At 44.3% G+C, this 27,609-nt stretch overlaps 1 protein-coding gene across 2 annotated transcripts; it reads right to left on the bottom strand.

Moving 5' to 3' along the window:
* Window positions 1-23: 23 nt before the first annotated feature.
* DENND10 (DENN domain containing 10) lies at window positions 24-23,312 on the bottom strand. 2 transcript variants are annotated; one of them, XM_079793684.1, is made up of 9 exons: window positions 23,193-23,312; window positions 21,006-21,202; window positions 18,886-18,965; window positions 15,413-15,561; window positions 12,610-12,721; window positions 9,522-9,622; window positions 8,043-8,150; window positions 4,544-4,638; window positions 25-2,045 (listed from the first exon to the last, which is right to left on the bottom strand). In XM_079793684.1, the coding sequence occupies exons 1-9, from the start codon at window positions 23,245-23,247 to the stop codon at window positions 1,869-1,871; spliced, it is 1,074 nt and encodes a 357-aa protein (XP_079649810.1). In that variant the 5' UTR covers window positions 23,248-23,312; the 3' UTR covers window positions 25-1,868. The 2 variants fall into 2 exon arrangements, with proteins under 2 accessions (XP_079649811.1, XP_079649810.1); XM_079793685.1 differs by lacking the exons at window positions 18,886-18,965; window positions 23,193-23,312 and having other exon boundaries at window positions 24-2,045; window positions 21,006-21,133.
* Between the last annotated feature and the right edge of the window lie 4,297 nt (window positions 23,313-27,609).

The following is a 27,609-nucleotide window of genomic DNA, read 5'->3' as shown; positions in this document are numbered from 1 at the left end:
AGGCCGTGTTATTTTGTGGAAGAGCCACACTCAAGGGGCCAAAGAGCCGCATGTGGCTTGCGAGCCGCAGTTTGCCGACCACGGGTCTAGGATACAACAGTGCACCGTGCAGAGTAGGTACCGAACATTTGCATCCTGGAGGAATGTTTCCCCTGCCCAAACCATCAAAGGATGTATCTGGCTTTCAGTTTTCCCAGGGCCAGAATGATGCTTATCACCTAATTTGATAAAAAGGGTTTCACAACAGCCTAAAAGGATACAATTAGTCAAATTGACCTACCAGATGTCTCAGTATAGCCCCAGGCTTACACTACACAAAAGAACAAAATGTACAAAGGCTCACCCACTACAGGAGAGGAAGGTGAGGGCATCTTTTCAGGAGACACCCTGAAGTTGGTTGCTGTAGGAACAGGCGATGGAGGACGAGGGCAGGGACATGCGGGTTGGAGGAAAGGAGCCTGGACCCTCTTCACTTTCAAAGACATCTTTTAATAACCCCAGCACCCCTGCACTTGAAAGGTTTTGCTTTTTTTGGAGGGGAGAATTCGAGAAAGGGCACAATTTTTCATCTACCTAAATATGGTTGCGTATCAAAATATTTCCATTTTATTTCTGCATCATACATTTGCAATTTTAACAACTTCGATCATTAGCTAATGCAGTAATACAAAAATGAGGGAGAAAAAGATGTTAGTATTCATTTTCATAAAGTGCAGAATTAATTTTAAATTGTTTGCCTTAGTAAACAAAACCTCATTTCAGGTCCACTCTTACCCAAGGAGGAAGAGAAAGGGCTATTTTAAACTTTTTACTTAAGTGAAAGATCCAATAAAGACAAGATTTTTTGCAAACATTTTTTCTGGGTAAGATTTCCAAGGACAACAGTACTGACTGTAAAATAACTTCTGAGTTCATGTGAATACATACAATAACCTAACAAGTACTTAACTTAGGCCTCCTATGACGAGAAAGGTACACAACTGAACAGGAACAGGAACTTCATATGTGGCCAAATCCCTTTTTACTGGAGTTCTTGAAGACCTCTGGTTTTGGCCCTTGCAGGCAGCTACTTCTTACACTCGCTTGCCAATCGTGTCGAGTTGCTAGTTCAGTTATACAGGCATTTATATTCAAAATGGGCTGCTTGTTTTACTCTGCTATGTAAGGACTGGCGTCTTTCAAAGTAATATTGCTAGCAACAAGGTTAATTGAGGAGCACTGGTGGCTTCGGTTCGCCAAATGCTTACCTCTGAGACAGTATAAATACGGGTTATTAAAGTTGTCTACTCAAGTATAAAATCTATGCAAAAGCCTCAGAATATAGGTAAAATGTTCAAAGGCCAAGAAAAAAATTGTTTTCTTTTACAAGAAAGTGCAACTGCAGGGTCTTTTGAATGATCTCTGGACAGTCCTGCAGAAAACTTAGTAGTTTGGCTCAGAAAGTAGAGTTCCTCATGAGGAATTGAAGTTCTTCCTAGAAGAATACAAAGCAAAATTTCAGGCAGCTTTCTGAAAATAAATCATTAGTTTGTGGCGACACAATGAGGCAAACTGGAACTTATCACGAAGGCTTTCGGATCTGCTGTGACTTACGCGAGAACTCGACAGAACTTTTTTCTCTTACGCCAGCACATCAGGCCATTTTATAACTTATTTGTGGTAGTTACAGCATTTTGTCCAACATGGATAACAGGCGTGAAACTGATCAGACAAGAGAGAATCATAAGTGTTTTCCTATGTTTCAGTGCTTTTCAGGTCAAATCTCAATACTTTCAAATAAATCATTAAAATATACCATTTTCTTTGTTATTTTCAGTATTTGACATAGTTAGTGGGTAATCATGTCCTCAGTGAGCCCATTCTGGCAGTCAGATTTTCAGCATTTGTTCGGCGGCTGCTAGATGGTAAAGGAAGTTTTCTGTTGCTGGTGGGAATCGTCTTTGCTTTAGTGCCTCAAGATTGAGAACACGCTTTCCTCCATCGCCTGAAACTTCTGAAAATGGTGCCAAGTTGGTGAAGATTTCTTTTGTTTTTAGGGAAATGTCCTTTAATAAAAACAGGAAAATATGCAATACATTAGCACTGAAAAATAGGAGTAGTTTGTTGCATTTTAACAGAATTCTTCCTGCTATTTTTAAAAGTATATCAAATTAACTTTATAAATTAGAAAAAGTGAAACAAAGTTAGATTAACAGAATAATCAGTATCACGGATTATTTTTTCTGCCTCTGAATTTGCCTATTCTGGGTACCTCATAGAAGAGGGATCATACAATATATGTCCTTGGGTGTCTGGCTATTTCACTTAGAATAAAGTTTCCAAGGTTCACCCGTTTTGGAACTTCATGCCTTTTTAAGGCTGAATAATATACCACAGTTTCTATACACTACATTGTGTTTATCCATTCACCCACTGATGAACATTCCGGCTATTTTCACCTTTTTGGCTATTGTTAGTAGTGCTGCTACGAACGTGGGTGTACAAATATCTGAGTCTCTGTTTTCAGTTCTTGATAAATACCCAGAAATGGATTGCTGGGTGTATGGTAATTCTATGGTTAGCTTTTGGAGGAACCCTGCTATCGTTTCTAGAACAGATCTCTTCTGCCGGGGATAAGAAACCCAGCGCCTGCCACCTGGGCTTTATTCCTCTTCACCGACTCACATTCCTTTGGAGGCTGAGGACTCCCCAGAGCTCACATCCAAGTCATGTCCTTTTCTTGGTCTGCTGACATCATTAACCTTTCAAATATTTTTGGCCCTGGCCTGTGAGGCTCAGTTGGTTGGAGTGTTGTCCTGTACACTGAAAGGTCTCGGGTTAGATTCCTGGTCAGGGCACATACCCAGGTTGCAGGTTGGATCCCCAGTTGACCCAGGTTTCTCTCTCTCTCCCTCCCTTTCTTTCTCTTTTAAAATTCAATACAAACATATCCTCGGGTGAAGATTTTTTAAAAATTATATATATGTATTACCCTACAACATACCGGACACATTCATTATACATTATACTGAGTAATCTTGTATCACTTTTAGTCCATTGAAAACCACTAATTCAAAACTCAAATTTACATATTTCACCAACTCTACAATGTAGAGTCAATGTTGTTACTGTAATGTTGACAGAGGGATGGATGGGCAGCTCCTCAGGACAAAACCCACCCACTCTTCCTGGCCAGCTGGACGGCACCAGCACTGAATATAAAGAACAGCGCTGCTGACGGGTCCCTGATAAAACCTGTGGGCACCCTCACCCGTCAGCACCCTCTAGCTCACGTCACTTTCTCCGAGCTATCTGATCCCCGATCTAATATTTTATACCTCAACCCCTTGTTTCTGTCACAGTATTCATTTATTGAGTCTCACAATGATCTTGTTACTTACATTATTTTCAATTCATCTACGCTAAAATACAGGCCACGAGGGCAGGCACTTTGCTCGCCACTGCCCTGTGCAATGCCTGACATATAGTCGTTGCTCAATAATTATCACTTAAGTAAATGAGTGGGTTAATGAAGAAAAGAGCCAGGTGCAACCAGGAGCGTAGGGCCTTCCCATCAGAGGAGGCCCCGAGGGAGGGTTCACAGGTGCAGACGGGAGACAATCTTTCCAGGCCCCTGGCCCCAGCGTCTGAGACGGGCCTAGTTGAGGCCGGGCCTGAGAGAGGCTGAAGTGTATCCTGCAGAAGAGGATCAAGTTGCACAATGCCAACTAGGGCGGAGGCCGGCCTAGCTGCGTGCAGAGGAGGGGCTTTATCACCATGTGCAGAGGCGTAAATAAACCCATTTGATCCTGGCCCGGTAGTTGTTGGTTAGAACATCATCCCGATACACCAAAGGTGCGGGTTCGATTCCCCGGTCAGGATACATACAAGAATCAACCAATGAATGCCTAAATAAGTGGAACAACAAATTAATATTTCTCTCTTTCTCCCTCTTACCCCCTCTCTAAAATCAATTAAAAGATCAAAACAGAAACCATTTGCCATCCCAATCTGGCAAGGGAAGAGGAGAGGGTCCACATGGCACTGTCGCCAGCTGCCAGGTAGAGCACAGAGGAGCGAGCCCTGCAGCAGGTGACACCAGTCTGCTGGGTTTGGCAGGTCTGCCTTTTCAATGTCCTGGAGACTTCACATCAAAGCTAGATTAGGACACTCTATCTGGTTCCTCATGCTCAGCAGCAACCTTCTCTTTACAATTGGTTTCTCCAGGAAAATTCTGCTAGGAGAGAATGCACTGGCCGGTCCAGAACATCATTTCAGACCACCTAGAAGTTATATTTCTCACCATAATGCTTGGCTTCAGCACCAGCCCAGCCCCTCCCCGCCATCAAGATCTTATCCTCAGAGACTGATAGCCGGTTGGCTACGGCAGCCCCCGCCTGTTCATTTCCAGCAGGTCCATCTGCAAACCCTCACGAGCATCTGCCCGCTGGTCCCTCCCAGTCACGTCCCTCTGTCACGTGCACAGCAGGGAAGGAGCAGCTCTGCGCACACGGCCCAGCAGCACGGGTCAGGAGCTGAGGAAGTCCTCGGGGTAAGGAGTTACCTGTATAACTTGGCTGTCCGATTTCTCTGGATCTTCTGCAGACTGAACAATTAGGTGACCAATCTCTTTGTGCAGTTTGCCCATTGTCATGGCCTCTGGTGAGATTAACAATACGTTGTGTGAATATTTAGAAGTTTAAATAATAAAAAATAGCCCTGGCCGTTTTGGCTCAATGGATAGAGCGTCGGACTGCAGACCAAGGGGTCCCGGGTTCAATTCTGGTCAAGGGCACATACTTTGGTTGCAGGCTCCTCCCCAGCCCGGGCCCTGGTCCGGACAAATACAGGAGGCAACCAATTGATGTGTTTCTCACATCGATGTTTCTGTCTTTCCCTCTCTCTTCCACTTTCTCTAAAAATCAGTGGAAAAATATCCGCGAGGATTAAAAAATAATAATAATAATAAATAATCATGCCATCTATCTGAAAATCTGAAAGATCAAACAGGGAATTTTCAAAAAGCAACCGACGCGGAGCTATTTGAGATCTTTTTTTTAAAAAATATATTTTATTGATTTCTTACAGAGAGGAAGAGAGAGGGATAGAGAGTTAGAAACATCGATCAGCTGCCTCCTGCACCCCCCCCACTGGGGATGTGCCCGCAACCAAGGTACATGCCCTTGACCGGAATCGAACCTGGGACCTTTCAGTCCGCAGGCCGATGCTCTATCCACTGAGCCAAACCGGTTTCAGCACTATTTGAGATCTTGCTCCCAGGTATATGTTGTCAGTTTGGTTCAAATAAAAATTTTATAAAAAAAGCACTGACTGCCGAAACCGGTTTGGCTCAGTGGATAGAGCGTCGGTCTGCGGACTGAAAGGTCCCAGGTTCGATTCCGGTCAAGGGCATGTACATTGGTTGCGGGCACATCCCCAGTAGAGGGTGTGCAGGAGGCAGCTGGTCGATGTTTCTCTCTCATCGATGTTTCTAGCTCTCTATCCCTCTCTCTTCCTCTCTGTAAAAAATCAATAAAATATATTTAAAAAAAAAAAAAAAAAAAAAAAAGCACTGACCCCCTCATTTCCTCCTTCTTGCTAAACACATGCTGAGAGGTAAAAGGCATAATCGTGATTTATATACTGTGTGTCCACAATAAAAGCACACCAATACCAAACCAAATTTCTTCTTCAGACCTACCCGATGAAGATTTTTATTTTTTAAATATATTTTATTGATTTTTTTACAGAGAGGAAGGGAGAGGGATAGAGAGAAACATCAATGAGAAACATCGATCAGCTGCCTCCTGCACAATCCCTACTGGGGATGTGCCCGCAACCAAGGTACATGCCCTTGACTGGAATCAAACCTGGGACCCTTCAGTCCGCAGGCCGACGCTCTATCCACTGAGCCAAACCGGTTAGGGCAAGATTCTTATTTTTCTCTAGACAGCACCTAATGAAAGCTTCTGACTACACATACGTCGTGAGGTTAAGCCCCGAGCTGACTTTCCTGTCCAGGTCTTACAGTTAGGAATGCACGTTTATCTTTCTGGCAGGAATATTGTGAAAGCAGCGCTTCCTGACAGCCCCGCGGAAGCCCTGAACATGCAGTGTGGCAGGGCCTTAGGACGGAGCGGAGAAAACCACCGCCGTTGCATTACTTATAAGCGGTGCTACTCTCTGCAGCGAGGAGAGTAACAAATGTGTTCGTCACCCCAAGGGACATATGTGCATGTGCTGACTGGGATGAGCCCACTTTACAGACTCAGAGCAACATATGGCAGCAAGGAGATGGCCACCCTTTCAGCAATGTAAGTGGCCCAGCCACAGCTAGCTTTCTATCACTTTTGCTTTACAAAAGGTCGTATTGCCTAAAGATGATTTTTAAAAAACATGTATTTTTATTGATTTCAGAGAGGAAGGGAGAGGGAGAGAGAGATAGAAACATCAATGATGAGAGAGAATCATTGATTGGTTGCCCCCCACTGTGGATCAAGCCCACAACCCAGGCACATGCCCCTAACCGGAATCGAACCCGCGACCCTTCAGTCCGCAGGCTGACGCTCTATCCACTGAGCCAGGCCAGCCAGGGCAATGATTTTGTATTTAAAATTTTTCATCATGAGCATGCATTATGTTTGCAATTTTAAAACAAATGAAAGAAAAGTTCTGATTCTATCTGACAAAGTCCCTCATCAGCCAGCACTCAGCTATTCCTACTTTCAGGAGAAAGATACATAAATGACAACAGAAAAGCTGTTCCCAGGAATTCCCATCTATAACCAACACCTCACAAGTGCCTGGGCACATACACAGTCAACTCAACCTTTACCATTTTACGTAGCTATACTTTGGGACAATTTCGCTCCCAGAGTTGACACTAGAACACCCTTTCTTGATCGTAGCTCCAAGAATACTTTCATGTCCTTGGCTTACTGAGACATCCTTCACACAGATTTTCCACAGAGGACCACAGTCAACCCTTGTGCAGTGACAAATGTCTCCCCGTTCTTTAATAATGCTTCCTTCAGGAGGCGCGGCCTGTTTCCTCTCCCTGAAGTGGGACTCGACTTACTGGCTTTCTTCTGACAAACAGACTATGGAGGAAGTGATGTGTGACTTCTGAGACGAGGTCATAAGGGCACTGTGGTCTCCTCTCTGTCTCTTGGGGAAGCCAGCTGTCAGGTCATGAGAACTCCCAAGCTGCCGAAGGAGAGGCCCACGTGCGAGGGCTCCTGCCAACAGCCATGTGAGTTAGCTGGGAAGTGCAGCCTCTTGCCCCAGCTGAGCCTTCAGATAACTGCAGCCCGGGCACTATGTTGATTAAAAATTCATGAGAGCCCTTGAGCCAAACCTCCCAGTTAAGTCAGTCCTGAATTCCCATCCCACCAAAACTGTGAGATAAATATTTGTTGTTTTGAATCACTAAGTTTAGAAGGGATTTCTTATACAGCAATAGATAATACACCTTGTTTAAATATGAAGTGTAGAAACAGATGAAGGCTATCTTATTAACATATACTGTGCACCATAAGCATCAAGGATTATTATTACTAACACTAGAGGCCCGGTGCACAGGTTCGTGCACCAGTGGGGTCCCTCAGCCTGGCCTGCGCCCTCTCGCGATCTGGGACCCCTCAGGGGATGTCAGACTGCCGGTTTCAGCCTGATCCCCACAGGCTAGGCTGAGGGACCCCACTGGTGCACAAATCCGTGCACCGGGCCTCTAGTATGCATATAAGATCTTTGGTTAATCTCTTCCCCATTCTCCCCTTCACTCTGAGATTCATCAGTCTGTTCCATGTTTCATGCCTGTGCATTGAGCGTCTGCCCCCCTGGTGGTCAGTGCACAGCATAGCTACCGGTTGAACGGTTGCTTAGGCTTTTATATATATAGATAGATGGCTATGCCTATAAGAATAAATGCTGTGTTCTAGACACACAAAAATCCCTCCAGCAGTTAAGCAGACTTTCAAATACTGGTTTTAGAGGATCAGTCTAAAAAAAATACAACTGCTTGGCTTACATCTTGTATCAACAGAAGAGAACAGAAAACTAACCTTTCGCAAGTGGGGCAATGGTAATCTCACTGTCTGCCAGATTCACAAACACGTCATACAGGTCTGATCTATTGCTCACCTCCGAGTCTACAAATCCGGCAATGTAACCTGTTAGAGATGGAGTATGAAGAAATCACATTGTGAACACATCAAGAGAACTGAGTCTAAAAAGCTAACCAGCTGCTTCTTTTCACTGCTTTACTTATTCAGGGCACATTAGCTGTGCCCTGTGGCATTTATTAAGACTACGTTATTGTCAATTGCCTGAAGAAACTCACATAACTCAAAATGTTCCAAAGCCAGACTTCGGTGTCAATGAAGGAGAATGAGGGAAAGCATTTACTTTTCAGTCGTTGCTTTTGGGGCAAAAATGACAGATGAGGTAGAAAATAGCAAGGATGCTTTTGATCAGCATTCCCCTGTAGGTCCTTGTCTTCAAGATGTCATAGCCAAACACCCAGGTTTCTCAGGGATAGTGGGTGGAAACAGTATCATCATCATCTTTCACCAATTTCAGAACTGATACAGTAAGTGCTATGGGAATCAGGGCAACTCTAGAATTAGCAGACCTTTGGAATTGGTGTGAACAATTTCCAGACTTCTCATATTTCTTTAAAAATATGGTTTTATTGATTTTTGAGAGAGAGGAAGGGAGAGGACAAGAGATGGAAACATTGATGAGAGAGCAACATCAATTGGCTGCCTCCTGCATGCCCCCTACTGGGTATCAAGCCATCAACCTGGGCACGTGCCCTGACTGGGAATGGAACCAGTGACCTCTTGGTGCCTGGGACGATGCTCAACCAACTGAGCCACACCAGCCGGGCATGCAAGGATAATAACATCATTTAAAAATAATTTTATTATTTTCTTTAAGGAAAACATATGACAAGGCAAGGCTCATATACTCTAAATCAAATCACTGATAAGGAAACTTTAAGACTTGACAAATTAAAAATAAGTTATATTTTGATGATGGCTGCATAAAAATGTGAATGTACTTAATGCCACTGCACTACACACTTAAAACTGATTAAATAGAGCCCTGGTCGGTGTGGCTCTGTTCGTTGAGCATCATCCTGTACACCGAATGTTTCAGGATTGATCCTGGGATCCCCGGTTGAGGTGTGTGTGGAAGACAGCAGGTCAATGTCCTCTCCCATGATGTTTCTCTCTCATACCCGCCTGCCCATTCCCTCTCTGGAATCAATAAACATATCCTCAGGTTAGAATTTTTAAAAAGTTAAAAAAAAAATTAAGATGAGAAATTTTGTGTTACATGTATTTTACCCAATTTTTTTCTAAATTAAAGGGGAGGGGGTTGGTTCCATTTGCCAAAGAAATAATAACTGATCAGTACTCTCCTCAGGAATGCACACACACACACAAAAAAAAACACAAAAATACCCAAAAAAACAAAGAACCAAGAAATCCTAGTTACAGCCACGCCCCTGCTCTGGGGTCCTGTGGCCTGCCTACCTGTGCACAGCTGCAGGGCTTCCAGCTCATCGGCATCCAGGTGCACGTACGAGTGAAGAATGGTCCAGTCCTGTCGATGCCACACCAAGGCAGGCAGGGTTCTGGGGAATCAAAGTGAGAACGCAAATGGCTGCTGGCCTGCACCTGAGAGACTCAGCTTGCCCTCTTCCCTCTTCTCCGGGGGAGGAACTGGATATTAGAGGCAGAGGGGAGAACCAGCTCTAAATGGGCCAATAGCTTCAGGCTTTAAACAACAATGTTTTAAACTCTGCTTTTGGTGTCAGATTAGCTACAAAAAGCTCAAGATGGAGTTTCAAAAGAATACCTGGTAAAGAGAAATGCTTCAAAGGTTTTCCTCCAAACACCCTACGCTCTAGACTGCCACGGAGAGGGAGTCTCAGATCTGAGGGTACAATCTAAAAAGGGCTCTGTCAGCAAAAAAAATCTTAGTTTTATTCAATACTCGAGGCCCAGTGTATGGATTTGTGCACTGGTGGGGTCCCTCAGCCTGGCCTGCGGGGATCGGGCTGAAAGTGGCTTTCCAACATCCCCTGAGGGGTCCTGGACTGTGAGAGGGGGCAGGCCAGGCTGAGGGACTCCACCAGTGCACGAATCCGTGCACCAGGCCTCTGCCATCCCTCAATAGGTCTGAGGTGCGGGTGAAGCAGATTCAGGGCCAACTGTGCCCCAGTAGCAACCTAACCCACAGCCGATTCGCAAGGAATTGGGCTCCCTCCTCCCTCCTCTCTGGGTCCGGGGTGCGGGTGAAGCAGATTTGGGGCTGACAGTGCCCCAGCAGCAATCTAACCCATGGCCAATTCAGCGAGGAATCAGGCTCCCTCCTTGACTGGTTGGAGCATCTGCCCCCTGGTGGTCATTGCACATCATAGCTACCGGGAGAACAGTTGGACGGTCGCTTAGGCTTTTATATATATAGATGTTTTTATTGATTTGAGAGATAGAGAGAGAGGAAGAGAGAAGGGAGGAAGGAAGAGAGAGAAGAAAAAAATCAATGTGAGAGAGAAACATTAATCAGCTGCCTCCTGCACATCCCCTACTGGGGATCTAGCTCACAACCTGGTAATGGACTGGGAGTGGAACCGGTGACCTTTTGGTACATGAGATATTGCTCAACCAACTAAGCCACCTGGGCCAGGGTGCAAAAAATTTTTTGAAGTCTCTTATTTTATACTTAATTCCAGTTAAACACTTGTTGTTTGATTTCTACAAAATAGGTTTCCTTAAAAACAAAACAAAACTTCCAGTAAAATGACTATTACAAGATGTGTTGAGTTTATCTGTGGTTTTGTGAACCCCCTGGTGCCTTGTTACAGATCTCAGAAGCTGTGGACACTCAGTTTCAGCAAAATAAATGTAGAGGAAAAGGGTAATGGGGTAAAAAAAAAATCAACAGAAAAATATCCTTGGGTGAGGATTAACAAAAAAACAAATAAACAAAAACAATAACAACAAAAAGAATCTAAGACCAAGTTAGAATAGGCAAAGAAAAAACCTAAAAAACAAAACACACACACACACACACAACCACCCTCTATCTATATAAAAGACTAATGTGCTAAGTGTCCCGACCATCCAACCGGTCATTGTGATGCGCACTGACCACCGGGGGCAGATGCTTGATGCAGGAGCTGCTGTGGCGTACACTGGCCATTAACAGAGAAACAGCACTGTGGACCTGGCGCCGACAAAGCAACACTCGGCTTCCTCCAAGTGGGACACAGGCCCCGCCACCACCCCGGAGTGTCAGCCCACCAAATCGCAGCCAACACTGAACCCGTGGCGCAAAATGTAGCCCACAGCCCAGCCCCGCCCAGCCTGGAAACAGTGGCTGTGGCGCCGGATAATGACATCACATAGCAACGCCTGGCTTCCTCTCCCTAGCGACAGCCTCCTTGGAGTTTCTTCTGCCCAGGAATACCACTTGCTTTATAGTCAGGTGCAAACATGTTACACTTTAACCAAATGTCTGTGAAGCATTTTCCCATGCCTCATCTCATTTGATCCTCACAGAAGTCCTGGAATAGGTGGATAGGAGACTCGGTGGAATCCTATTTCCTCTTCATTAGCCAGAAAACGGAGATTTAGAAAACTTAGAAACTTGACCCAACTGAAAAGAAGTAAAAAATGGTGGACCTTGAAAATTACTTCAGGTTTTCTCACTGCATAGAATATAGTCAAACACTGCTGCAGTTAAATATTTTACACTCTGTTCTCCCTGTGTGATCTATAGTAATAATCTGCTTCATGTTGATATTTACTGCTGTGTTACTGACAATTACCTGAAAGAGAAGTTGGGGTGCTTCACTGGGCTGGAAAAAGTTTAGCTAAATCAGAAAGCAGGTCTAATTAAGCAAGTTTATTCTATATATATAAAAGGCTAAGTTGACTCGCACATGTGTGATACATATAAAGCTCTCGCTGGCGCCAATCGCACGCATATATTTCAATCTGTCATTGTCGATCGTGAATTTGGTTGACACTTCTATTACAGAGAAAGGGCGAATAGTGATATTAAAATATTTCTTTTAATTAATTTCCTTTGAATGTGCACGAATCCGTGCACCGAGCCACTAGTTTATTATAAAAATAAGAGAAGAATGTGGTAAAACTGAACAGAAAAAACAACTTACTAAAAAGAGTTAGGAAACTATGACCCACAAGTAGTTCCTGTCTTTACACATAAAGTTTTATTGAAACACCCATGCTCATTCACTTACATAGGTACTGTCTACAGCTGCTTTTATGCCACCCATGACAGTTAAGTAGTTGGGGCAGAGACCACAAGGACTACAAGCCTAAAATAGTTCCCCTCTGGCAAAGAAATTTTGCAAACTCCCTGCTCTAAAATATTCGTATTTCTAAAATTAAAGAAGAATCTGTCCAAATTCAGTGACTTTGAATTGCTAAATAAATCTAAACTGGATCATAAGACCAAAATGGTACTTCAGCCCCAGCCAACATATTCTATTTTTACCAAATGTGCAACAGAACAGAGCATACACTAACACAAAGTGTCCTAAACTAGCCACCAACAACATTTACACTGTTTAGTGATGAGAGAGAATACCTGGTAAACTCCTGGACAGCTTCTATTTTGGGGTGATAGACGACAATTCTTTTCTTTAGCATCAGTGCTGTGTGTAGGATAACTGTTTCCATTCCAAACTGAGATACAATGTCTTAAAACAAAAGAAATTATAGTTTTATTACACTAAATATTACATTAGAAAATAAAGTTTTTATTGGAAAGAACTATCATATGAATTCAAAATTATTTTTAACACAGAGAATAAATTTCGGTAAATGCTGTAAGCACAGAAGTATCTTATCTGGTGGATGGGCATTTCAATCCATACATGTGCTCCCCAGGTGGGTGTCAAGCTGCCTACACCTGTCCCCCACGGGACTCTATGCTGCACACATACATGAAGCCAGACTCACAAGAGAGTGGAGTAATGGTATAAAGGGAGCCAGCACTGTCATAAAAACTCCTTTTTTTTGGTCAATCCTCACCCAAGGACATTTTATTCCATTGCTTTACAGAGGGAGAGTGGAAGAGAGGGAGAGGGAAAGAGAGAGAAACAGCGATGTGAGAGAGACACATCAATTGGTTGCATCCCACACATGCTCCCTGACTGAAGGTGGGAAGCACTCACAACCCAGGTATGTGCCCTTGACCGGCAATTGAACCCTCAACCCTTTGGTTCCAGGGCTGATGCTCTAACCACTGAGCACACACTAGTCAGGACAAAACTCAAGTTTTAAAAAATATTCACTGACCAGCCCTTCCCTCCCACATCATTACTTAAGTCCTTTTGAGATAGCTGGGTGACACAGGGCACCTCTCCAGGGATGCTTAGGAACCCTACAGAACAGTGGCATTGGCAGTGAAGGCAGGCAGGCGCTGTGGGAGGAGGACAGTGGCACTGGCGGTGAGGACAGGCAGGCGCAGTGGGAGGAAGACAGGGGCATTGGCAGTGAGGACAGGCAGGCGCTGTGGGAGGAGGACAGTGGCATTGGCAGTGAGGACAGGCAGGCGCTGTGGGAGGAAGACAGTGGCATTAGCAGTGAAGACAGGCAGGCGCTGTGGGAGGAGGACAGTGGCATTAGCAGTGAAGACAGGCAGGCGCTGTGGGAGGAGGACAGTGGCATTGGCAGTGAAGGCAGGCAGGCGCTGTGGGAGGAAGACAGTGGCACTGGCAGTGAAGACAGGCAGGCGCTGTGGGAGGAGGACAGTGGCATTGGCAGTGAGGACAGGCAGGCGCTGTGGGAGGAAGACAGTGGCATTGGCAGTGAGGACAGGCAGGCGCTGTGGGAGGAAGACAGTGGCATTGGCAGTGAAGACAGGCAGGCGCTGTGGGAGGAGGACAGTGGCATTGGCAGTGAGGACAGGCAGGCGCTGTGGGAGGAGGACAGTGGCACTGGCAGTGAGGACAGGCAGGCGCTGTGGGAGGAGGACAGTGGCATTGGCAGTGAGGACAGGCAGGCGCTGTGGGAGGAAGACAGTGGCATTGGCAGTGAAGACAGGCAGGCGCTGTGGGAGGAGGACAGTGGCATTGGCAGTGAGGACAGGCAGGCGCTGTGGGAGGAAGACAGTGGCATTGGCAGTGAGGACAGGCAGGCGCTGTGGGAGGAGGACAGTGGCGTTGGCAGTGAAGGCAGGCAGGCGCTGTGGGAGGAGGACAGTGGCGTTGGCAGTGAGGACAGGCAGGCGCTGTGGGAGGAAGACAGGGGCATTGGCAGTGAAGGCAGGCAGGCGCTGTGGGAGGAGGACAGTGGCATTGGCAGTGAGGACAGGCAGGCGCTGTGGGAGGAAGACAGTGGCATTGGCAGTGAAGACAGGCAGGCGCTGTGGGAGGAGGACAGTGGCATTGGCAGTGAGGACAGGCAGGCGCTGTGGGAGGAAGACAGTGGCACTGGCAGTGAAGACAGGCAGGCGATGTGGGAGGAGACAGTGGCATTGGCAGTGAGGACAGGCAGGCGCTGTGGGAGGAGGACAGTGGCACTGGCAGTGAAGACAGGCAGGCGCTGTGGGAGGACGAGAGGAAAGGCTGGCATTGCCCCGGGAACTCTCCTCTCCTCCCTTTCTTAAGGGCCCGGAAGTCTGTGGCTGTAGTCCTGACTGTCCCTGCCATTTTGGATTTTCCAGGTCGGAGAAAAAGGCAGGAGCTGGACGAGAAGCCTGGGTCCAGGCCTGAGCGTCCAGACGGAAGAGGCAGCTGCTCTGCTCTAAGGGAAGAGCACTATGGGAGCCAGTGGAGCCCTGACATGCAGCTGACTGGTGACAGACATTTCTATTTTAAAAGTCAGAATCTGGGCGCGCTTCGGCAGCACACATTCTAAAATTGGAAGGATACAGACATTAGCATGGCCCTGCACGAGGATGACATGCAAATTCATGAAGCGTTCCGTATTTTTTAAAAAAGTCAGACTCTTGCCCTGGCTGGTGTGGCTCAAGGTTGAGTGTCGTCCCATGGACAGAAGGGTCACAGGCTTGATCCCCAGGAGGGGGCATGCAGGAGGCAGCCGATTGATGTTTTGCTCTCACATAGATGTTTCTCTCTCTCTTCCTTCCTCTCTCTCTAAAAATAAAAATATATACACATTAGAAAACAAAACTCAAGTAAAACAGTAAAAGTCAGAATCTTTTGGAAAGGAACCCCACAAAAGTCTGCTTTCCTATGACAGAATTCCAATCAAATAAGGAAATGGAGAGGTTGAAGGACTGTCCTGTAGAGGAAATAAATGTTAGGTAGACAATCTATGTGGAAAGATGGAAAAACAGTCTACTGAGAGACTGTCCTTGGCTTGGGATTTTTGTTGTTGTCGGGGTGAAATAATCTGGGGTGGGGTTTTGTTTTCTTTTTTACCTTTGATGGAGCCTGCAAGGTATGCCTTTCGGGCGTCAAAGTCCTTGCTAAGGAAAGAGCCGTTTTCTTCACTCTGGCATATCCCCTTTGTGAGAACTGCAATGTAACTCTCCATCATTTTAACTGGGCTCCCATGTTTCAGGTACATTCTGGAAGAAAGGACAAACAGCCATCATGCTTTTCTTTCACGCGAACCACATGGAGAAATGCACCAACACTAGGCGTGGGCACTTTCTAAAGCGCTGAAGCCAACTTGCTTATACACTCTGAATGCCGAATCTTTTCCTGGCAAGTGATAGTTCTAAAATTTAATTTGAAAATGTGTTTATAAAAAAGCATCACCTGCGAGACCTTCGACAATTCTCTGAAGCTGCTCCCTCCTTATATCTGGGGAAACCTGCTGCAGCCCCCTAGGGCAGGAGAATGAGCCAGGGTCCCCGGGGCCTCATTCTCCTCGGGAACACTGTACACTTATCTCCTCCTCGGTCTTACATTCATTCACAGCTGGGGTTCTTAGTCATAACAACTCTGTTTTATTGCTTGGATTTCCTTTGACAAGAAAGGAGGTCTATGCAGTGTTCACAGAGAAAGCAGTAATTAGTTGTAAAACCTGTATTTAATAGCAGAGTCCCCGAGATAACTATATTTAGATCATTAAGAAATCACACTCCTTTAAGTTTTCAGTGATAAATGCACACTAGATACATTCATCAAGTTAAATCTTCCAGAAAATGCTGACAGGAAACTGGCTCCGTTTATAGCTCGCATGTGAAATCAATCCCTCCCCCGGAAATCTCTGCCTATGAGTAACCAAATCTAAATTTTGCTTGGAAAGCAGGGCTGGGTCTACTTGAGCCTTTTAGCAGCTGGCATAGAAAATTGGGAAGAAAATAAAACCAACATTTCAGTTAGATCACTTGAAAATGATACTTATTGTAGATTAAGTTTCATTAAGATAATGAAAAAGAGTTTTAACTGTTTATCAAATTTTGTCAGTCATCAGTGTTTTTCTATTTTTTTCAATGTACAAAATGAGAAAAAAAAAAGGTACAGAACAATGACTATGGCAAGCTATCATATATGAAACATAGTCACGCCATGAACTCATCCACATGCTTATCTCCAGTTGGACATAAACAAAGCAGGCCAGGAGCTGCCTCGGGGGTGGGGGTCGGGAGGTAGAGGTGGAGGCTGGGAACGGGGATGGGACTTAGTTTTTCACTGTGTGCCCTCCTGCACCGCTGTGTGTTTTTTAACTCTGTGCTTATATTACCACCCAAAATACACCAAAACCAAAACCACACCATCACAATATAAAACAGAAACAACAGACAGTAAGGAAAAGAGAAACATGAGAAAGGTAGGATAAGATGACTTCCCACATGACAAGCCTGGGCCATGAGAGACTGAGCAGAGGGAGGAATCCCCCAAAACCATTTCACAGGAAAAACACAAAGCACAACCCAGGGGACCATATTCCGATGGAGACCCACAAGCTGTCATACTTGGCTTAGACCACGGACTATGAGTATGCCTGGTTCTCTACCAGAGCCATTAGCGGGAGGGACCAGAAGAGGAAGAGGTTCGTGCCAACTGACCTGGATCCCATAGAGGGAATGAGCCCCGAACCCCCATGTGGCCTCCACTGCCACCTCAGCAGCATGCTGTGGAAGGAATGCCTGCCTGCTTCTCTCAGCAGGCACGGAAGGGAGCACGACCATGGTAACCTCACCATTATAAAAACATGTCTCATCACTATGGTATACTAGTACATCTGAAACTAACAGATTGCATGTCAACAGTTATTGAAAAATTAAAAAATGTATTTTAAAAGTGTTTGTCTATGTGCATGTGCATGCAAACACATGCATTCATGGAGAGTATGTGTGTGCATGCATGCACTTGAGTACACTGGTGTGTACACATGTAAGGGTAAGCAGGAGAGTTCACTAAGAGGCAGAGGAGGGGGCTGGCAATAGCTCTGAGTCCTCATTGCCCTTGCACAGTAGCAGAAGAGAATCCAGAATGCGACAAGGACGTGGCACCACTGAAGCTGAGAAACCCTCTGGGCTTCCTGGAATTCAGTGAAGTAACCTAATCCTGCCTCAATCAATTGAAATGGGAATCCAATGTTTATTGAAAAACACCTTTACAATGTCTTTAGTTCACAGCTGTTGGACGGTGTCTCTCCTAACAATAATAATCTCTTTTTGTACCATATTAGTAGACAATTGTTGATATTCCACAGTGAGCCATACACCTGGAATTTATCTTAGGACAAGAAGTCTTTCTTAGCATAGCTGGCTGCAAAAACAGTAAAACTTCATTTTGTCAAAATACAACCTAACAGAAACCCTTAGGTTATGAGAAGGTATTCTTACGCTATGCCGTGTGTATGCACATAAAAATGGCAAAAAGGAAACCATTTATCAGGCTTATAGTGGGAAAAACAAAACTCGCCTCATTCACACCAAATCTAAGCTACTCCCTGGGTGTGAGCCTGAGGGCTGAGTAATACAGAACACCGAGACTTCTAAGTCTATCTCGTGACAACAATATTTTTAAAAAACTAAACTAAAACCCTGCAAAAGTTTTCATTATAGAAAAAAGCCAATATCGCCTGGCTGGTTTGGCTCAGTGGATAGAGCGTCGGCCTGCGGACTGAAGGGTTCCAGGTTTGATTCTGGTCAAGGGCACATGCCAGGGTTGCTGGCTCAGTCCCCAGTATGGGACGTGCAGGAGGCAGCCGATCAATGATTCTCTCTCATCATTGATGTTTCTATCTCTCTCTCCCTCTCCCTTCCTCTCTGAAATCAATAAAAATTAACAATATAGATATTTTTTTTAAAAAAGCCAATATTCCTCACACACAAGAAAGATTTAATAAAGTGTGCTAGATATGCTTATCAAGGCAAGAAAGTAAATTGGTGCATTTTAGATAAGTTTTTCCAACAACTAGGATCAAACTAAAGAAGTCTACTTGAATCACAATTAACCAATTAGTGAGTTTTTCAGCTCATTATTCCAGCTAAGAGATGTTTTCCTGTGCTTTAGCATAATTCAAAATGCTCATTAACTTTCCCCAAAATGACTCCCACACACAGACCTTGCCACATACAAAGCAGCCTACCACTTCATAGAGCACTTAATTTATCTGTCCTGTTTAGGAAAATTCTAGATTGGAAATGAGTAGAAGTAACAGACCAAAAATGGCAAGTGACTCCAAACACCCAGGAACCACAACAGTTGTGCAAACTGCTTTTTCTCCTCCCCTCTACCATTTTCCCAAACGAGAGGAACAGTAACACTGAAGCCAAAGAGCAAGTTCCTCTTTATGAAACAGTCTTTGAAGGGCCAGGAAAGATTAAGTTGGGGGGACAAAGGGGAAATCGACTTCCTCAGTGTAGAAATCTGCTCTGATACTAAGATCTTCATTTTTGTATATTAGTATTTAACACAGTTTTCATACAGACCTACACAATATCCTAGTGAAGGCGGCATATTTCTCTGGGTTAAAATCTTTGGCGGTCAGAACAATAGAAAAATGAGTCACCTGTCCAAAAGAAACAAAAAAAGTACACTTTTTAAAGACACTTTAATAGAATTAATTTTTATCACTATATTTTAACAAACCTCTTGTACAAGATATACCAGCATAAAAAGGAAAAGACCAAAATGTAACCAAGTCCTCACTTGCTTCTTTATACTCTTATATGTATATCCACACATATAAAAAGTTACATAGACATATATATTGCATTTCCTACATGAGAATGTAATACTTTGCCAGTGTTTTTTGAAAACAAAAATATTTCAAATATCAAAAATGTGCATTTTTATTTTAAACCCCCTAACATCATCAAAACAGAACTAGGAATGCTATAGCAGACCTACCAATTTAGCAACTATTTTTCATTAATAAAATAGAAGGATGGAAAACAACAAAAATATATCTCAGTAAAATGCTTACAATAAAAATTATATCATTCCAGAAATAGTTAATTCTCTATAAGTTGCTATATAATCTAAAGGGCACTGTTATAATATCTTTCATTTACTTATATGCCTCTATTATTATAAATATAAATTTGATAATCATTATACCTATTATTCTCATTAATGAGAAAAAATTTAGAACTTTACAAAAGCAAAGCATTTAATAAATACATTTTAAAAATCATATTTTGAAGGGTAAAATTTCAAAATCTTGCTCTATTTCAAATCTGAAAAATATATTTGAAATCGCTGTTGATATAATTTGACAGTCTGCAGGGTAAAACTTAATAAGTCTACCTGAGAATACATCAAGACTTTACAGCAAGAACTTTATAAACATAAACCAAAGATTTTATAACATATGGAAAACTACCTTTTTGCAAATTTACATGTTCTAATTATGAATTTCTATTTTGTCTTAATCCTCTACCAGTTTTGAAATTGTTGCCTTCCAGTTATTTTAAATGTAATTCCTTAAATTTAAACTGGTATCTTGGACATGCTTCATACAGTCTGGTTATTGGCTGTAAAATTATCCCTGAAAAGATAGTCTCCACTCAGGAACATGCCAGGAGCTCAGCCACTTCTCCCCAATATTATTTTCTTTGAAAAAACCTGCTGGTTGTTTGCACGCTCATAGGGACCACATAGTGGTTTTCAACATGTCACACTGATCCTGTCCATGTCAAATGACACAACAAAAAACCGACTGAATACTTGAGTTTCCTTAATTATCCTTTCTATTTTTAATATAGCCTTAACCAGCCACAAAGGAATAAAAAACATTTTCTTAACTATGCCAAGGATAATTATATCCTCTAAAATAGTTTTTAATGATGGAAAAAATACTCCTAATCAGGTATTACTTTGAAAGTACTTCTACATATTTCTATTCCATCAGAGTATAACCCGAACAAGGCTTCACCACACCAACCACAGGGTCAGTCACATAATACACACCGACAAATATTTATAGCATGAATGAGAGTGAAACATGAAAGAGAACATTCCCAGTGAAACTCATATGTAGCCCTAGTCCAGTGGTCGGCAAACTCGCGAGCCACATGCGGCTCTTTGGCCCCTTGAGTGTGGCTCTTCCACAAAATACCATGGCCTGTGCGAGTCTATTTTGAAGAAGTGGCATTAGAAGAAGTTTAAGTTTAAAAAATTTGGCTCTCAAAAGAAATTTCAATCGTTGTACTGTTGATATTTGGCTCTGTTGACTAATGAGTTTGCCGACCACTGCCCTAGCCGGTTTGGCTCAGTGGATAGAGCGTGGGCCTGCAGACTGAAAGGTCCCAGGTTCGATTCCGGCCAAGGGCACATGCCCCGGATATGGGCTAGATCCCCTATAGGGGGTGTGCAGGAGGCAGCCAATCAATGATTCCCTCTCATCACTGATGTTTCTATCTCTCTCTCCCTCTCCCTTCTTCTCTGAAATCAATAAAAATTGCAAAAAAAAAAAAAAAGAAAAGCATATTTAATGTTTTGCAAAAGCACACTGTTAATGATAAAATATAAGCTAAAAAGAGTTACGGAAATAATCTTACACCACTTTAAATATTTTTGGGGTTTTTTTACCTGTATGCAGTCATACCTTTTTCAAAACTGAAGAATCTGGAACTTCAACTGTTGTGATATAAAACCATGTTCTTCTGTACTGACCAAAGACGAAGGGATGGAGGAGTCTGTTTTCATCTGTAAGGCAGCATTTTCTCAGCAGCAGATTCCTTAAAGTAGCTGTCGTGGAAGGATAACACCATACCCACAGAACTTCTCCATTTGTGTCCTTTTCTACGGTGGAAAGATGGTCACTGTGAGAATGTCAAACAGCAGCAAGGAAGTGAATTGATTGGTTACTCAGAAGCACTTAGTGGAATCACTTTTAACATCCTATTTTACAAAGCAACCCGGAACTGGTGAGACCCCTAATTCCCACCTACCTCCACTGCTCAAATTATCTAGCTCTCCTGACCTTGGAATTTTAGGCTACCGGAGTAAATCATGTTACCTACTGATTGTGCAAGTTCTATATTTAAAACTTTAATTTCATCATCAAAGTGAACAGCTCAGTAACAAAAGAGGAGCAATCTACTAATAATAAAAACTCCAAGCAAAAATAGTCTAAATTTTAGAGAAATTTACTGCACATATAGCACCAAGAATCTAGATTTTGATCTACAGACTTAAAAAATACTTATTATGGAAAATATCAAGTATATAAAAAAGCAGAGAGAATAATAAAATTCCCCCATCTTCATCACTCATCACTCAGCTTCAACAATTACCAACATCTGGCCCTCCTCGTTTCATAAGGGGGAGGAGTGTTTCCCCTTCCATTATTTTGAAGCAAATCCCTTTATTCTTCAAGTCAACACAAAAAATAAGAAAGCCTGCTGAATTGAAAATGATTAAGTCATCTTTTTCTTCGCTGTTACCAAATAAAGTCAGAGTTTAACTCAGCCTTACCTCAGGCAGGACTAAGATGCCGAAGCTACTTAGGTTTGCTTTGAAACAGTTTTAAAATCACATTTAAGAAATGTTCAGATGGGTATGAGATTTATCGGGATGATCCCTTAGTAAGTTACATAATGTCTAATCACTGAGGTGTACACTTAAAACTAATATAATATTGTATGTCAACTGTAATTAAAAAACAAAAAAAATGATTTAATTTTTTTAAAAAGGTGTGAATACAAGAGGCCATTTCCAAATGAATGCACTTCTTTGAGGCACTGAAAAGTAATCCGCACTTTTCGCCCGTTTTTCTCAACCCAGGCAACGTTCTTGCATACACCAGGGAAACAGTGTTTAGGGGTTTGTAAAAATCTCTTTTCAAAGGACGTGGCACGTAGGGAACCGACGGACGTTCCTTCCAGCAACCCCGTGCTCGCCATCGCCTATCAAATGAATGGTTCCTTGAAAGCCCAACCCCGAAACGCTGCACGCCGCCCCGGCACACGACCTGGGCCGCTCAGAGATCCCAACGAACTTCCCCATCCATGAATTCCTCAAAACCGACGGGTCCCACCCACGTGATTAAGTCGACACCCGAGCTACGTGCACAAGCTGTTTCTCATACGATGCAGGGGTTCCCCACTGGCTGAAGTTGGGGCTCTGGGACGATACTGCAAGTGTCCTAATCCTGGTTCCGCCACTTCCTAACGTGCGTCGGTGGACACCCCGTAAAGTGTGCATCAAACATGGCCCACAGCCCCCGGGAGCCCAAGTGAGAGTTAAACGGAGATAATCCAGGCATAAAGCGCTGCACCCGGAGCTGGTAGCTGGCCACCGCGTCTCCAATCGCTGGATCACATGATCCAGGCCAGCCGGGCGCCAGCCGGGCAGTCGCGCCTGGCGTCCCCACCCTCCGGGGGACCCCGGCCCAGCCGCCTCCCCGCCTGAGAGCGGCTCTCGGCTGAGCTGGGGTCCCGCCTGCACAGCGGCCCCCTCGCAGCCGAGGAAGCTCGGTCACCTTCCATGTCCGGGCTCGTCTGCGGCCCGGAACGTCCCAGAGCTCCGCTCCCTGGACCTAGGAGGCCCGAAGGATCGCTCCGCCCCCGCCGCCCGAACCGGGAGGGCACCAAGGGCCGAAGGGCCGATGGCCGCGGGTCGAACCCAGCGCCGAGGAGGCCAGGCCGCGCCGCCCCCAGCCCAGGCCCAACAGGAAGGGGGTCGCGCACTCCCCACCGCAGGGGGCGGGAGGAGGGGCCGCCCCAGGCCCAGGCAGAGGTGCGGGCCTGGGGGCAGGGCGGGCCTGGGGGCAGGGCGCCTGCGTGCTCACCGATCAGCCCGACTCCGAGCATCAGCTGAGTGTCCGCCGCCCCATCCGCAGCCATCTTCCGCCGCCGCCGCAGCGCGCTGCTCCCAGCTCCCCGCTCGCAGGCTCCGCCCTCTCCTCCAGGGCCCGCCTACCCATTGGCCCCACCCGCAGGCCGAGGCTCCGCCCCTCCTCCAGGCCCCGCCCCATCCCAGGAGGCCGCGTCCCCGCCCCACTTGTCCGGACTTCCTCTCTGCCCCTCCATTCACCTTCAGTGCTGGGTTCTTCACACTCAGAAGCCTCCTTCAGGCTCCGCAGCTTCCCACAGTTTATCTACTCCAGATTTTCATCCGCCTTCTCTTCAACCCACTTCCCTCGGGCTTTCCTCCTTCTACCTCCGCACTCCGCTGAAAAGAGGAGTCCCGCCCTGGCTGGTTTGGCTCAGTGGATAGAGTGTCAGCCTGCGGACTGAAGGGCTCCAGGTTCAATTCCAGTCAAGGGCACATGCCTGGCTTGCTGGTTCAATCCCCAATAGGGGGAGTGCAGGACGCAGCCTAAGAATGATCCTTCTCTCGTATCATTGATGTTTCTATCTCTCCCTCTCCCTTCCTCTCTGAAATCAATAATTCTTCTTAAAGAGGAGTCCTGAGGATGGACGAAGTGTCTCCATTCATTCATCCATCCCAAAACAAAAAAATAATTGAGAACTTAAAATGGATTTGGAAATAGTGTTGACAAGACAGAGCATTCCAGTGGGGAGAGATGGACCATTACCAGTAAAATACTACTAAGACAGCCCAGAGTCATAAACCCATTGCAGTAAAATAATAGTTCAGTGTGTTAGAGTGGAGAGAGGTGTACTACTTTAAGATGGGCGACAAGGAAGGCTTCTCCGAAGAACGACTATTTGAAGCGAAATCTGAATGATGGAAAGGAGCCAGACAGTTAGGGTGGCTCAAGGATCCTTCCTTCTGAATCCTCTGCACCTCCATCCCCAAATCACACAAAACAAATTAGGGAGGTCCTTGGTGTCTACAGGAATACTAAGAAAAGCATGTATTTACTGCTCAACTTAATAATTATTATAAATGTAGTTTAAGCATTTCCCTTTTATTATTATTTTAAAAATATATTTTTATTGATTTTGGAGAGGAAGGGAAAGAGAGAGAGAGATAGAAACATCAATGAGCCCTAGCCGGCTTGACTCAGTGGATAGAGTGTCAGCCTGTGGACTGAAGGGTCCCAGGTTCGATTCCAGCCAAGGGCACATGCCTGGGTTTCGGGCTTGATCCCCAGTAGGGGGTCGTGCAGGAGGCAGCCAATCAATTATTTTCTCTCATCAGTGATGTTTCTATCTCTCTCTCCTTCTCCCTTCCTCTCTGAAATCAATAAAGAAATATATATTTTTTAAAAAAAGAAACATCACTGAGAGAGAATCATTGATTGGTTGCCTCACGCCTGCTCCAGACTGGGGAGCAAGCCCACAGAATTGAACCCGGGACCCTCCAGTGCACAGGCGGATGCCTTATCCACTGAGCCAAACCAGCTAGGGCTTCCCTTTTCTTCCCTAATCTCCCTACCCTCCCTATCCCAGGCAAGGAACCGAATTTGGTGTTTGTCATTTTACTAAATGTTTTCAACTTTTGATATAAGTGTGTTTCACTCAATGAAATACTGTACTCCTTTAAAAATTTTACACCAATGCAACAAATAGCTAACATTTATTGAGTGGCAGGCGCTGTTCTAAGTGTTTTACTTGTATCACTTCCTTACATCCTCACTATACCCCTGTATATAAATCCTATGATGACCCCGTTTACAGGTGAGGACACTGAAAGATGGCACAATTTACCCAGGATCACACAGCTTGCAAGTGGCGGTGCCAGGATGTGGACGCCAGCAGAGGGTCTCTAGCCACACACCAGATCACGGTGCTACACAGCCCCCTGTTCGGTAGCACATTGTTTGTAATTGCTTGTACAACGCTGGCCCCCAATTTATATTTTTACAGATATACCTAAGTTAATAGAGCTCTGGTTCAATAATTTAAACTATTATGAAAATATGATTGGTTTCATTGTCTGTTAATGGACATTGTTTCCAGTTTTTCACTTTACCATCAGTTCTGCTACATTTTGAACATGTCTCCTTGTTCTACCTGCTCTGGATCTTGGGACATTCTATATCATGAAAGCTCAAATACCATTATTTCCCTAAACACAGGCAAAACTAATATCTCTCTCTCTCTCTCTCTCTCTCTCTCTCTCTCTCTCTCTCTCTCTCTCCCCCCCGCCCCCCTCTCTCTCTCTCCCATCCAGAATCTAATAGCATTTGGGCACAGAGCTAGGAATGGAGTACATGTAGCTCTTCTGTTTCTCCCATTGGACTAAACTCTTGGAGGGCAGCATCCTGAACTATGCACCTTTGGATTCTCTGTGCTTACTACTGTAGTAAATAGTTGTTAGTATTTCTTGTTCTCAGAGAAAACATGTATGTAATAGGGGCTGAGGAGTGAGACACGGATTCAGAATCAGTTTGGAAGCCAAGAAGACACTTGCACTCAAGTTTCGTTGGCCTTTGTAATTTTCAGCGAGGTTCTACAGATAAATAGATCCTATTGTGGATTTGCTTTAACAATCTCAACAATACATCAGCCTGAATCAACCTGCACCTCAAATACCTGCTTTTGTTGAAACACTTACACATGCGCACAAATATGCACGTGCAAGGATGTTCATGCAGAGCTGCCAGTAATAGCGAAAGTGAAAATCACCTAAATCTCTATTAATAAAGAAACTGAAAAAATTGATGGCATATTCCATATTACAGTCATTGAGAGAGTGAGGCAGACATATTTGTACTAACTCACTATGATCCCATATGTATGTAAAACTCCAAACCAATATGTATTTAATTTTTTATTTTTAAAAAAATCTTTATTGTTGAAAGTATTACATATGTTCCCTTTTCCCCCCAATGACCTTTTCTAGCCCATGCCCATCCCCCACGCTTTCACCACCCTATTGTCTGTATCCATGGGTTATGCATATACGCATACAAGTTCTTTGGTTGATCTCTTCCCACCCACCTGCCCTCCCACGCCTTCCCTCTGATATGTATTATATAATATACATATATATCATTGGAGATATACACACCCAGCTGCTGACAATGGTTAACTCAGAGGAAGGGTGTGGGGGAACAATGTGAAGGAGGGTTTGGGGCTGTGCACCTGTGTAAAGGTGGAGTGAAGGTACAGTGACCACCATACTGTAAAGGTATCTTAAGTCCAAAAACAAAGCAGGCAAATTCATTGAATATAACAGAACTTATTGTAAGGTAATTTACTTACAGGGAAGATTGAGTCGGGATGGAAGAGACGACTCAGTAGTCTACACAGATTATTTCCCCCTACTCTACAGTTGTTACAGTAAATGTTTTCTAGTTCAGCTGAACTACTAATGATTGACAAGGCAAAGGGACAAAGAATGTAGCTTGAGCCAGGAACCATACCCCCAGGTGGTCTTATGATGGATAATTGCTTACAATTGATGCCAGTACCTAGTTTGATATTTATCTCAGTTGCTATGTCATTCTGGCCATTTACTGACAGGAATCTTGGTTACAGGATACAGCTAATCATTAACTATGAGGCGTTGGTGCTGGCTGAGACTCAGCATGGAAACTAGGGAGAAATTACAGGGCACGCAAAGATGGGGTCAGCTTTGTTTACATCAACATCTATATAGTACCTCGAACATTATGAACTATATAAATAAAATTCCTATATATTTATTTATTTTTATTTTTAAAAATATATTTCATTGATTTTTACAGAGAGGAAGGGAGAGGGATAGTTAGAAACATCTATGAGAGAGAAACATGGATCAGGTGCCTCCTGCACACCCCCTACTGGGGATGTGCCCGCAACCAAGATACATGACCTTGAACAGAATTGAACCTAGGACCCTTCAGTCCACAGACCGACGCTCTATCCACTGAGCCAAACCGGTTAGGGCGAAATGCCTATATATTTAGAAGTGTATAATATAAATGTCTATATTTACAAATACTTATAAGTGTATATATTTAGTACATTATGCATAATAAATGTACTATATGTAAGGTCCATAACTGTAAAAAGTGTCATTGAAAATTTTGAAGATAATAACATTCTAACAGATGCTAATGAAAAAGTTTTCTCTAGGTAGGTAAGACTTCAGCAGTTTTTTTTCTCCTCCTTTTATTTTTATTTCATAATTTTATTTTCTGGGGCAGAGGCGTTAGAAAGTATAGTCTCAGGCCCTCCATTCTGTTCCCATCAGGAACCAAGGCTGAGAAGGAAGATGAGGTGGGAGAGGGGGGAGGGTAAAGCACCCCCTCCCGGGCAGGACCCGGTTAGTCAGAGAACAGGCTGGTGAAAGACTTCCGCAGGCTGCTG

Source organism: Cnephaeus nilssonii, assembly GCF_951640355.1.
Source record: "Cnephaeus nilssonii genome assembly, chromosome: 16".
Classification (NCBI taxonomy): Eukaryota; Metazoa; Chordata; class Mammalia; order Chiroptera; family Vespertilionidae; genus Cnephaeus; species Cnephaeus nilssonii.
Note: the sequence above shows the minus strand (reverse complement) of the source record. Positions and strands in the feature narration are given on the sequence as shown.